The sequence below is a fragment of the Nicotiana attenuata genome, unplaced genomic scaffold (assembly GCF_001879085.1).
Source record: "Nicotiana attenuata strain UT unplaced genomic scaffold, NIATTr2, whole genome shotgun sequence".
Classification (NCBI taxonomy): Eukaryota; Viridiplantae; Streptophyta; class Magnoliopsida; order Solanales; family Solanaceae; genus Nicotiana; species Nicotiana attenuata.
Window position 1 is genome coordinate 46392 of NW_017671838.1, and position 14456 is coordinate 60847.

Sequence of the window (14456 nt, forward strand, 5' to 3'; positions counted from 1 at the left end):
TACCCCACAAAAAGCTCGTCCTATTCAGATGAATCACGAGCTAACCATTCATTGTCAAAATGAAATCAATGATCTTCTTGAAAAACGCATCATCTCTCCAAGCAAATCCCCTTGGAGTTGTGCTGCCTTTTACGTCAATAAAAACTCTGAAATAGAACGAGGTCCCTCGATTAGTTATCAATTATAAACCTTTGAACAAAGCACTTCGCTGGATTAGATACCCTATTCCAAACAAAAAGGATTTACTTCAAAGGCTTTATGCTGCAACTATCTTTTCAAAATTTGATCTAAAATCAAGATTTTGGCAAATTCAAATAGATCCCAAAGAAAGGTATAAAACTGCTTTTACGGTACCATTTGGACAATATGAATGGAATGTAATTGCCATTTGGTTTAAAAAATGCTCCTTCCGAATTTCAAAGGATAATGAATGATATTTTTAATCCTTTTTCAAATTTTATTATTGTCTACATCGATGATGTTTTAGTATTTTCTACTAGCATAGATCAACATTTTAAACATCTAAAGGTTTTCTTTAATGTTATCAAAGAAAATGGATTAGTTTTATCAAAAACTAAATATAGTCTTTTTCAAACCAACATCCGATTTCTTGGGCACAATATTGAGCAGGGAACCATTGTCCCTATTCAACGATCCATACAATTTGCTGACAAATTTCCTGACCAAATTTTAGATAAGACTCAGCTTCAAAGATTTTTAGGATGTGTTAATTATGTATCAGATTTCATTCCAAGCCTTAGCAATTTGCTAAAACCTCTCCATGATAGGTTGAAAAAACCTCCACCTCCGTGGACTTCAGTCCACACCAATGTTATCAAAGAAATCAAGTTGAAAGTCAAAGACCTTCCTTGCTTATCTCTCCCTGATCCTTCTGCATTCAAAATAGTTGAGACTGATGCATCAGACATTGGTTATGGTGGCATTTTAAAGCAGAAAAAAGATGACAAGGAACAAATTATTGCATTCGCATCAAAACATTGGAATAATTCCCAACAAAATTATCCTACAATTAAAAAGAAATTTTAGCAATTGTTTTGTGCATTTCTAAATTTCAAGCTGATTTATTAAATCAAAAATTTTTGTTAAGAATTGATTGTAAAGCTGCGAAATCTGTTTTACAAAAAGATGTACAAAATCTTGCTTCTAAACATATATTTGCTAGATGGCAAGCTATTTTATCTATTTTTGATTTTGATATAGAGTATATCAAAGGGAGCTCAAACTGTATTCCAGATTTTCTTACCAGAGAATTCTTGCAGGGAAGATAAAATGCCAAGAAAAAAGAAAGCCGACATTTCGGATCCTCCAATACCTACTCTCCCTCCTCCGGAGAAACAACTTACTGAGACAATACCAAAACAATCTGATACAGATGTTTCCACACAACAAACAATTTCAGTTGCCTCTAAGCAACTCACAAAAAGCACAGCTGGACCAGACCAGCCCAAATATAGAAAGCCATCAGACTACGCCATGAGCAGAGTCCCCCAAATTCGTCTGATAGAAGATTCAAGACCAATCTCAATTTCCAGTCCAAAAAAATGGGCAGACCTAGTTGAAGAAGAAAAGTCTCAACAATCTCAAGCTCAACTAGCACAAACCATGTCTTCTCCTTGGACAGAAGAAGAATTCATACAATGGCAACAACTCATGGGCATAAAGAATCAAATGGCCATGCCTGCCGTATTTAAAAAGCAACTGAGAGATCAGTATCAATTATATAAAAATTATTGTTCCAATGTGGCGGCACAAAGCCACGCATCTTCTTTCAACTCCGTGGCGGCCAAAAGTCACACGGCCTCTTCACTTCCTGCGGTTGCCAAAAGCACCGCACAAAAAATATTGGAGGCTAAAAGCCCCATTACATGTACAGGATGTCCATCCAACATCCCCAAGACTACAACCAATCAGGCACTTTCTTCATCAGTGCCACAACCTATTTCTGTACACAAAGGCTCCTCCTCCGAGGAACCCACTTATATTAAGAACGAAAGTGTTTACCAACTCATTCAAATTGAACCAGAGTTCTGGCATTCCAACCCCCAAGAGGTAGCTAAGAAAATACTTAGCCCTTCAGCCAATTTCATTCAAAACACCCACAGACATACCCAAAAATATTATGAGTTTATTCTCACAGATACTAGATCTTGCTTGTTTAAGCCCCACAAAGAATGGGGAACCCATCCAGCCAAATACAAAAGACTTTCTCAGCCTTTTGACCCACAATTTTACAATTACTATGACTACCAGGAAGCATGGATGAATGCTTTCACCTTCCAAAACCAACTTGGAAAGCATTCATGGTTCATCCTCTGGAGCAAACAATTAACCTCTGACTTCCCCCAGTGGTTTATACATCAATGGTGGCCTGTATATGGTCATCGAGCTGAAATACTCCCAGCACCAGTAAGAGAAGGATATGATTATTTCTGTCATAGGTTTTCTAGTGAACAGCAAATACCCATACTCCTCCAATTTTCGCACCGATTTCATATCCCATGGATATACTCCCAGAAGTTTTCCTTCCACAAGCCAGAAGGACAAAAAGGACTACCATGGTTAGCCCTCCAAGGACACTGCAAATGATACAAAATGTGGGATTCATCTGAAGCATACGTACCTGCGGTAGACAAGTGGTTTCTATCCCATCCGCAGTATCTAGCTATAACAGATGCTGCTCAAATTTTATTTTTACAACAAAAGTCCATTGCAAGTGCACAACTAGCCGGTTCCAGCAACAGGCTTGATTTTATTCAACAAATGGAGAGAATTCTTGATACCCTCAAGACACAAATTCCAGGTCAACAAAATCAAGCATCTTTGTCTGACAAATCATCAAAGGAAGAAGAAGAAGAAGAAGACCCCAATTCAATGTTCTGAAAAATTAATCAGAACTTACATCAGCATGACACCACAATGACATCACAGCTGACATCATCCATGACGTCAGCAAACACTTACTCCTAATGACATCATGAATGACATTAGAAAACACTATGTAATTTTTACTTTTTTTGGCTGTAAATAGCCCTCTATATCACTTGTAAGACACACCTTACACTACCACTCGAGAAAGAATTCTCTCCCTCTCTAGAATTGGTTAGAGCTCTCTCTCTAGTTTACAAATATAAGTTTTTACAAATTTTTACTTGGAGGAACAATTTAATGAAAATCCCTCCCTAGAAATTAACCGTGTCAGAACAGGATCTTTCAACTGGCGTCAGCCTCAAAGACTTTACTATTCTAGAGCTACCCATCCTGATGTAGCATTAGAAGAGAGACCTAATGTTATGCAAAACAACTATAATGCCAATAATATCTATGAATGGAACATAGATGGTTGTTCTGAATATAACATTCTAGCCAAATTACAACAAATGACTATGGTAGCCACTGCATACCGAACTTCTCATAACTGTTCTGACCAGCTTACTACCCATGTCTTAGTAGCAGGTTTCACAGGTCAACTTAAAGGATGGTGGGATACCCATCTTAGCGAAGAAGATAAGAACCAAATTCTCTTAAGTGTCCGAGTTGATTCAACGGGAGAACCAATTCTTAAGGATGGGCTTACCATTCCTGATTCAACCAACACCCTGATTTATACCATTATCAAAACATTCATAGGTAGTCCAGTTATCTTTAGGGAAAGATCTTCTGAGATACTTAACAACCTTAAGTGTAAAACCCTTTCTGATTTCAGATGGTATAAGGATTCCTTTCTTATCCGAATCTACGAAAAACCTGACGGAAATCTCCCATATTGGAAAGAAAAATTCCTAGACAGTCTACCTAAGTCTCTTAGGGATTTAGTTAAAGAAGAACTCAAAAATTAATATTCTGGTGATATTATTCCTTACGAACAAATCACCTATGGCCAACTCACCAGTCTCATTCAATATGTCGCTCTCAAAATCTGTCGACATGATAAGATATTGAGACAATTAGCCAAAGATAGAACACAGACTCGCCGAGATCTAGGTAGTTTCTGTGAACAATTTGGTTTACCACCTTGTAGCAAAAAGCCTCAGAAGAGACGAACAACCAAGGATATGGAGATTACAAAATATAGGTCTTCTGCACCCAAGTTTAGGAAGACCAAACCATTTTCTTCTAAATCCAAAACGTTTCCCAGTAAAAATAAATCAACAAACTTCCAAACTCCCAATTCTGGGAAATGTTTCAAATGCAACAAACCAGGCCATATAGCCAAATACTGCAAGTTGTCTAACAAAGTTAGAAATCTTGATTTAGATGAGTCTGTTCTTAACCAGATCGAACAACTATTAATAGAAGATAGCGACACTTCTGATGTTGTTGACGATGAACTTGAACAGCAATTTAACCAACTCGAAGATGATGACACAAATTCATCTTCATCCCAGTCTAGTCAAGAGGAACCTGCAATTAATGTTCTCTCCAAAGAACAAGATCTTCTTCTTGAAATAATAAGCAATCTCCAAGATTCTGAGCAAAAGAAGTATTATCTCGAGCAATTCAAACGAACAATAGATAAGCCTTCCACATCTTCCTCTAATGTCTTTACCAATCATCCTCAAGTTGCCAATACTTACAATATTACTGATATCCTCAGTAGATTCCCTCCCCAAAAACCTAAGGTAGCAACTATCCAAGATCTCCAAACTGAGATAGCATTCCTTAAGGAAGAAATTCGAGAAATTAAGGCTAAACAAGAATTAGAGAGTCTTGTTCTCTAACAGCTCTCTACCAAACTTGAAGATCCCAAACCAACTGAAGTTAAACCAGTTGAACAAGAAGTTTTTTGCAACCACCTCTCCAGAATCTCCATAAGAAAATGGCATATGAGATTCATCCTAATTGTCAATAAGTCCTTTACTTTGGATATCATTGCCTTATTGATATAGGTGTAGATCTGAACTGCATACAAGAAGGGCTCATTCCAACCAAATTCTTTGAAAATCCCAAAGAAGGTCTTAGAGCTGCTAATGGCGGGAAACTAGGAATTAGCTTCAAACTCTCCAATGTTGAAGTTAGAACCTCCCTAGAAAATTCTCCATTGTCAGCCTCAAGTTCTTTCCTATTAGTAAAAGACCTTACCAATCCAGTTATATTAGGAACTCCCTTTATCGAAGAGCTCATACCATTTATGGTAATAAAACAAGGAATTCTAATCGAACGCATAGGAGGTAGAACCTTTCTTCCTTTCGATAGATCTCCAATGGCAAAGTTCTTGTCTACCATAAAAGTAAAGAAGCACAGATCAATTTTCTCAAAGAGGAAGTAGCCTTCCAAAGGTTACAACAGCAGCTTCAAAATTCTTCTCTCCAATCCAAGATAAAAATTTTAGAAACCAAAATCGAGGAAGAACTTTGTGCTGACTTACCTACAACCTTTTGGAATCGCAAGAGAGACATTGTTAGGCTCCCTTACGAACCTGACTTTGATGAAAAAACAATCCCCACAAAAGCTCGTCCTATTCAGATGAATCACGAGCTAACCATTCATTGTCAAAAAGAAATCAATGATTTTCTTGAAAAATGCATCATCTCTCCAAGCAAATCCCCTTGGAGTTGTGCTGCCTTTTACATCAATAAAAACTCTGAAATAGAACGAGGTGTTCCTCGATTAGTCATCAATTATAAACCTTTGAACAAAGCACTTCGCTGGATTAGATACCCTATTCCAAAAAAAGGATTTACTTCAAAGGCTTTATGCTGCAACTATCTTTTCAAAATTTGATCTAAAATCAGGATTTTGGCAAATTCAAATAGATCCCAAAGAAAGGTATAAAACTGCTTTTACGGTACCATTTGGACAATATGAATGGAACGTAATGCCATTTGGTTTAAAAATGCTCCTTTCGAATTTCAAAGGATAATGAATGATATTTTTAATCCTTTTTCAAATTTTATTATTGTCTATATTGATGATGTTTTAGTATTTTCTACTAGCATAGATCAATATTTTAAACATCTAAAGGTTTTCTTTAATGTTATCAAAGAAAATGAATTAGTTTTATCAAAAACTAAATATAGTCTTTTTCAAACCAACATCCGATTTCTTGGGCACAATATTGAGCAGGAAACCATTGTCCCTGTTCAACGATCCATACAATTTGCTAACAAATTTCCTGACCAAATTTTAGATAAGACCCAGCTTCAAAGATTTTTAGGATGTGTTAATTATGTATCAGATTTCATTCCAAGCCTTAGCAATTTGCTAAAACCTCTCCATGATAGGTTGAAAAAACCTCCACCTCCGTGGACTTCAGTCCACACCAACGTTATCAAAGAAATCAAGCTGAAAATCAAAAACCTACCTTGCTTATCTCTCCCTGATCCTTCTGCATTCAAAATAGTTGAGACTGATGCATCAGACATTGGTTATGGTGGTATTTTAAAGCAGAAAAAGATGACAAGGAACAAATTATTGCATTTGCATCAAAATATTGGAATAATTCCCATCAAAATTATCCTACAATTAAAAAGAAATTTTAGCAATTGTTTTATGCATTTCTAAATTTCAAGATAAATAAAATTTTTTTGTTAAGAATTAATTGTAAAGATGCAAACTATTTTATCTATTTTTGATTTTGATATAGAGTATATCAAAGGGAGCTCAAACTGTATTCCCGATTTTCTTACTAGAGAATTCTTGCAGGGAAGATAGATAAAATGCCAAGAAAAAAAAAAGCCGACATTTTAGATCCTCCAATACCTTCTCTTCCTCCGACGGAGGAACATATTACTAAAACAATACCCAAACAGTCTTATACAAATGTTGTTTCCACACAACAAACAATTTCAGTTGCCTCCAAGCAACTCCCAAAAGGCGCAGCTGGCCTAAACCAGCCCAAATATAGAAAGCCATCAGACTACGCCATGAGTGGAGTCCCCCAAGTTCGTATGATAGAAAGTTCAGGACCAATCTCAATTTCCAGTCCGAAAAAATGGGCAGACCTAGTTGAAGAAGAAGAGTCTCAAGAATCTCAAGCTCAACTAGCACAAACCATGTCTTCTCCTTGGACAGAAGAAGAATTCATGCAATGGCAACAACTCATGGGCATTAAAGATCAAATGACCATGCCTTCCTTATTTAAAAAACAACTGAGAGATCAGTATCAATTGTATAAAAATTATTGTTCCAATGTGGCGGCACAAAGCCACGCATCTTCTTCCAACTCCATGGCGGCCCAAAGTCACACGACCTCTCCACTTCCTGTGGCTGCAGAAGCACCGCACAAAAAATATTGGAGGCTAAAAGCCCAATTGCAGGTACAGGGTGTCCATCCAACATCCCAAAGACTACAACCAATCAGGCACTTTCTTCGTCAGTACCACAACCTATTTCTTTACACAAGGGCTCCTTCTCCGAGGATCCCACTTATATTAAGAACGAAAGTGTTTACCCACTCATTCAAATTGAACCAGAATTCTGGCATTCCAACCCCCAAGAGGTAGCTAAGAAAATACTTAGCCCATCAGCCAATTTCATTCAAAACACCCACAAACATACCCAAAAATATTATGAGTTCATTCTCACATATACCAAATCATGCTTGTTTAAGCCCCACAAAGAAAAGCAAACCCAATCATATGTCACACATACTACGGTGTGGATTAACAAAATAATCTCACCAAAAGAATGGGGAACCCATCCAGCCAAATACAAAAGACTTTCTCAGCCTTTTGATCCACAATTTTACAATTACTATGACAAACAGGCAGCATGGATGAATGCTTTCACCTTCCAAAACAAACTTGAAAAGCATTCGTGGTTCATCCTCTGGAGTAAACAATTAACCTCTGAATTCCCTCAATGGTTTATACATCAATGGTGGCCTGTATATGGTCATAGAGCTGAAATCCTCCCAACACTAGTAAAAGAAGGATAAGATTATTTCTGTCATAGGTTTTCTAGTGACCAGCAAATACCCATAATCCTCCAATTTTCCCACCGATTTCATATACCATGGATATACTCCCAGAAGTTTTTCTTCCACAAGCCAGAAGGACAAAAAGGACTACTGTGGTTAGCCCTCCAAGGACACTGCAAATGGTATAAAATGTGGGATCCATCTGAAGCCTATGTACCTGCGGTAGATAAGTCTTTTCTATCCCATCCGCAATATCTAGATATAACAGATGCTGCTCAAATTTTATTTTTACAACAAAAGTCCATTGCAAGTGCACAACTAGCCGGTTCCAGCAGCAAGCTTGATTTTATTCAGCAAATGGATCAAATTCTTGATACCCTCAAGACATAAATTTCAGGTCAACAAAATCAAGTATCTTTGTCTGACAAATCATCAGAGGAAGAAGAAGAAGAAGAAGAGCTTGATTTAATGTTCTGAAAAATTAATCAGATATTACATCAGCATGACAACACAATGACATCATAGCTGACATCATCCATGACATCAGCTAGCACTTACTCCTAATGACATCATGAATGACATTAGAAAATATTATGTAATTTTTACTTTTTTGGCTATAAATAACCCCCCATATCACTTGTAAGACACACACCTTACACTACCACTTGAGAAAGAATTCTCTTCCTCTCTCTAGAATTGGTTAGAGCTCTCTCTCTACTATATTAATATAAGTTTTTAACTTGTATTATCAATTTTTCAGTTTCAATAATATTTTAGTTTATATTTATTTTACTCTTGCCCAAGTCTACATTTATATTACTCTGCATTATGGTCGGTTAAACCGCCTAATTTACTTTATCGCATTTTATTTACATGGTCGGCTCTGCCCATAAATTTATTTGCTTGCACTCGAACTGTATCTCCTGCAGGTTTAATTATCTTGTTGTTTGCTTTCTGTCCTTGCATCCATTTAATTTTTCCCTAATCTTTTAGGGGCATCGCTTCCGGTCCCCTTGGTATCTGAGCCATGGGGGGAAGTAAGGATTATTATTCTTGCTTTTAACTTGCTTTTATGTGGTATTGATAGATCAAACTCAGATTTATAGATATATGGCTTCTTTGATATATCTTTCTTAAATCTTATACTTTTTTAAGAAGATCTCTTAAGGATGGCACTGTGATCCTTTCGGATCTACACTGTAAGCAGTTTTTCTGAGAAAAGTGGATATGATAATTCTCAGTTGGCTTATAGATGGTTATTTATAACCTTTGAGTCATCCTAAAGAACAACTTCTTAAGAAATAATTAGGTTTAATTATTATATATAAGAGAAGACATGTATCCATATATTTGATTTTCAGATCTAACTTTTCTACATAATATTGAGTTAAGAACTTGAATATTATCCTTATGGAACCCAATGGTCTCTTGAACCAAGAACATGAAGCATTAAAGTTATCATGGATAATCTTGTTGTAATTACTTGCAGATCTAAGCCATGTCTTTCTTCCATCCTTTTTCCTCCCCTTCAAAAAATTCCTTCTCTTCTCCAACTTCTTCATCTTCCTCCTCATCATCCTCCTCCAATTCAAAACTCAAAGAAGAAATTAGCTTTTCTGATTTGCAGCAATCAATTGATGACTGGAAGATCCCTAAACATCCACACTCTACAATTTACAAGTCTTCACGATGGCCCTTAACTAGTGATTACCATATTTCTACAATTGAGCAAATCATTCCTCTTGAATCAGATCATGAGGAAATCAAACTTTTAAACCCAAAGTCTATAGAAAAATATAGGCGAAAATACAATTATCTCCATTTTGGTTTAGTACAGATTGCAGCTAGACCTCTGTCTAGGGAAGGACTAGACACATCTCTACTCCTCTGTCTTAGAGATTCTAGATTTTTAGACTTCAATGATTCCCTCCTAGGAATGGTAGAAACCAGCCTTTGTAGCGGTCCAATTTACTTTGATTGTTTTCCTAATTTTACGGTGTCTCTTAGAGATAGAAATATCTTAGATTCTTTAACTCTTAATGTTAAAATAGCCAATTACAAAAACAAAACTGGATCCTTACCAGTAGCAATTATTTATAGAATACAGTAGAAAGCCATGAGTTCTGCCTTTAACACTGGAGCCATGAAAACCCTCCATAAAGGAGAAACTGTTCTTTTAAAAACAGATCTACAATGATCTCAACTATCAATACCAAAACCCATTTCTTGGAGCCAAGTTTCTCTACCACAAAACTGGTTACTACAAGATGCCACTCAAGCTGAAAACCCAGAAAATACTACGGTCTCTCAGATCAAACAATATTCTAGCGGATCTGTAGCCATTTCCTTCCAAAGATCCTTTAGCCAAAGAGTCTATGTCTCGTCCTCTTCGACACAGTCTGAGATTCAGCCTCAGACGAACAACCAAGGATATGGAGATTACAAAATATAGGTCTTCTGCACCCAAGTTTAGGAAGACCAAACCATTTTCTTCTAAATCCAAAACCATTCCCAGTAAAAATAAATCAACAAACTTCCAGACTCCCAATTCTGGCAAATGTTTCAAATGCAACAAACCAGGCCATATAGCCAAATACTGCAAGTTGTCTAACAAAGTTAGAAATCTTGATTTAGATGAGTCTGTTCTTAACCAGATCGAACAACTATTAATAGAAGATAGCGACACTTCTAATGTTGCTGATGATGAATTTGAACAGCAATTTAACCAACTCGAAGATGATGACACAAATTCATGTTCATCCCAGTCTAGTCAAGAGGAACCTGCAATTAATTTTCTCTCCAAAGAACAAGATCTTCTTCTTGAAATAATAAGCAATCTCCAAGATTCTGACCAAAAGAAGTATTATCTCGAGCAATTCAAACGAACAATAGATAAGCCTTCCACATCTTCCTCTAATGTCTTTACCAATCACCCTCAAGTTGCCAATACTTACAATATTGCTGATATCCTCAGTAGATTCCCTTCCCAAAAACCTAAGGTAGTATCTATCCAAGATCTCCAAACTGAGATAGCATTTCTTAAGGAAGAAATTCGAGAAATTAAGGCTAAACAAGAATTAGACCGTCTTGTTCTCCAACAGCTCTCTACCAAACCTGAAGAGCCCAAACCAACTGAAGTTAAACCAATTGAACAAGAAGTTTTTTGCAACCACCTCTCCAGAATCTCCATAAGAAATTGGCATATGAGAGTCATCCTAATTGTCAATAAGTCCTTTACTTTGGATATCATTGCCTTATTTGATACAGGTGCAGATCTGAACTGCATACAAGAAGGGCTCATTCCAACCAAATTCTTTGAAAAGACCAAAGAAAGTCTTAGAGCTGCTAACGGCGGGAAACTAGGAATTAGCTTCAAACTCTCCAATGTTGAAGTTAGAACCTCCCTAGAAAATTCTCCATTGTCAGCCTCAAGTTCTTTCCTATTAGTAAAAGACCTTACTAATCCAGTTATATTAGGAACTCCCTTTATCGAAGAGCTCATACCATTTATGGTAACAAAACAAGGAATTCTAATCGAACGCATAGGAGGTAGAACCTTTCTTCCTTTCGATAGACCTCCAATGGCAAAGTTCTTGTCTACCATAAAAAGTAAAGAAGCACATATCAATTTTCTCAAAGAGGAAGTAGCCTTCCAAAGGTTACAAGAGCAGCTTCAAAATTCTTCTCTCCAATCCAAGATAAAAATTTTAGAAACCAAAATCCAGGAAGAACTTTGTGCTGACTTACCTACAGCCTTTTGGAATCGCAAGAGACACATTGTTAGGCTCCCTTACGAACCTGACTTTGATGAAAAAACAATCCCCACAAAAGCTCGTCCTATTCAGATGAATCACGAGCTAACCATTCATTGTCAAAAAGAAATCAATGATCTTCTTGAAAAACGCATCATCTCTCCAAGCAAATCCCCTTGGAGTTGTGCTGCCTTTTACATCAATAAAAACTCTGAAATAGAACGAGGTGTTCCTCGATTAGTCATCAATTATAAACCTTTGAACAAAGCACTTCGCTGGATTAGATACCCTATTCTAAACAAAAAGGATTTACTTCAAAGGCTTTATGCTGCAACTATCTTTTCAAAATTTGATCTAAAATCAGGATTTTGGCAAATTCAAATAGATCCCAAAGAAAGGTATTAAACTGCTTTTACGACACCATTTGGACAATATGAATGTAATGTAATGCCATTTGGTTTAAAAAATGCTCCTTCCGAATTTCAAAGGATAATGAATGATATTTTTAATCCTTTTTCAAATTTTATCATTATCTATATTGATGATGTTTTAGTATTTTCTACCAGCATAGATCAATATTTTAAACATCTAAAGGTTTTCTTTAATGTTATCAAAGAAAATGGATTATTTTATCAAAAACTAAATATAGTCTTTTTCAAACCAACATCCGATTTCTTGGGCACAATATTGAGCAGGGAACTATTGTCCCTGTTCAACGATCCATACAATTTGCTGACAAATTTCCTGACCAAATTTTAGATGAGACCTAACTTCAAAGATTTTTAGGATGTGTTCATTATGTATCAGATTTCATTCCAAGCCTTAGCAATTTGCTAAAACCTCTCCATGATAGGTTGAAAAAACCTCCACCTCCGTGGACTATAACCAATCAGGCACTTTCTTCATCAGTGCCACAACCTATTTCTTTACACAAGGGCTCCTCCTCCGAGGATCCCACTTATATTAAGAACGAAAGTGTTTACCCACTCATTCAAATTGAACCAGAATTCTGACATTCCAACCCCCAAGAAGTAGTTAAGAAAATACTTAGCCCTTCAGCCAGTTTCATTCAAAACACCCACAAACCTACCCAAAAATATTATGAGTTCATTCTCATAGATACAAGATCCTGCTTGTTTAAGCCCCACAAAGAAAAGTAAACCCAATCATATATCACACATACTACGGTGTGGATTAACAAAATAATCTCACCAAAGAATGGAGAACCCATCCAGCAAAATACAAAAGACTTTCTCAACCTTTTGATCCACAATTTTACAATTACTATGACTACCAGGCAGCGTGAATGAATGCTTTCACCTTCCAAAACCAACTTGGAAAGCATTCATGGTTCATCCTCTGTTGTAAACAATTAACCTCTGAATTCCCTCGGTGGTCTATACATCAATGGTGGCCTGTATATGGTCATAGAGCTGAAATCCTCCCAGCACCAGTAAAAGAAGGATACGATTATTTTTGTCATAGGTTTTTTTGTGAACATCAAATACCCATACTCCTCCAATTTTTCCACCGATTTCATATCCCATGGATATAATCCCAGAAGTTTTCCTTCCACAAGCCAGAAGGACATAAAGGACTACCGTTGTTAGCCATCCAAGGACACTGCAAATGGTATAAAATGTGGGATTCATCCGAAGCCTATGTACCTACGGTAGACAAGTGGTTTTTATCCCATCCACAGTATCTAGCTATAACAGATGCTGCTCAAATTTTATTTTTACAACAAAAGTCCATTGCAAGTGCACAACTAGCCGGTTCCAGCAGCAGGCTTGATTTTATTCAGTAAATGGAGCAAATTCTTGATACCCTCAAGACACAAATTCCAGGTCAACAAAATCAAACATCTTTGTCTGAAAATCATCAGAGGAAGAAGAAGAAGAAGAAGAAGAAGAAGAAGAAGAGCTTGATTTAATGTTCTGAAAAATTAATCAGAAATTACATTAGCATGACAGCACAATGACATCACAGCTGACATCATCCATGACCTCAACTAGCACTTACTCCTAATGACATCATGAATGACATTAGAAAATATTATGTAATTTTTACTTTTTTGGCTATAAATAGCCCCCCATATCACTTGTAAGACACACACCTTACACTACCACTTGAGAAAGAATTCTCTCCCTCTCCCTAGAATTGGTTAGAGCTCTCTCTCTACTATATTAATATAAGTTTTTAACTTGTATTATCAATTTTTCAGTTTCAATAATATTCAAGTTTATATTTATTTTACTCTTGCCCAAGTCTACATTTATATTACTCTGCATTATTGTCAGTTTTACCGCCTAATTTTCTTTATCGCATTTTATTTACATGGTCGGCTCTGCCCCATAAATTTATTTGCTTGCACTCTAACTGTATCTTCTGCAGATTTAATTATGTTGTTGTTTGCTTCCTTTCCTTGCATCCATTTAATTTTCCCCTAATCTTTTAGTGGCTTCGCTTCCGGCTCTGATATCAAGGGGACCGGAAGCGAAGCCCCTAAAAGATTAGGGAAAAATTAAATGGATGCAAGGACAGGAAGCAAATAACAAGATAATTAAACCTGCAGAAGATACAGTTAGAGTGCAAGCAAATAAATTTATGGGGCAGAGCCGACCATGTAAATAAAATGCGATAAAGAAAATTAGGCGGTAAAACTGACAATAATGCAGAGTAATATAAATGTAGACTTGGGCAAGAGTAAAATAAATATAAACTTGAATATTATTGAAACTGAAAAATTGATAATACAAGTTAAAAACTTATATTAATATAGTAGAGAGAGAGCTCTAACCAATTCTAGGGAGAGGGAGAGAATT

General features: G+C 36.4%; 1 protein-coding gene across 1 annotated transcript in view; it reads right to left on the reverse strand.

The window, feature by feature from the left end:
- Positions 1-13460: 13460 nt before the first annotated feature.
- LOC109210486 (putative protein TPRXL) overlaps positions 13461-14456 on the reverse strand; it is a 2339-nt gene continuing 1343 nt past the window's right edge. The window contains exon 2 of the mRNA XM_019373908.1: positions 13461-13568. Coding sequence (XP_019229453.1) covers positions 13461-13568 — 108 coding nt within the window. The remainder of the gene's footprint in view (positions 13569-14456) is intronic.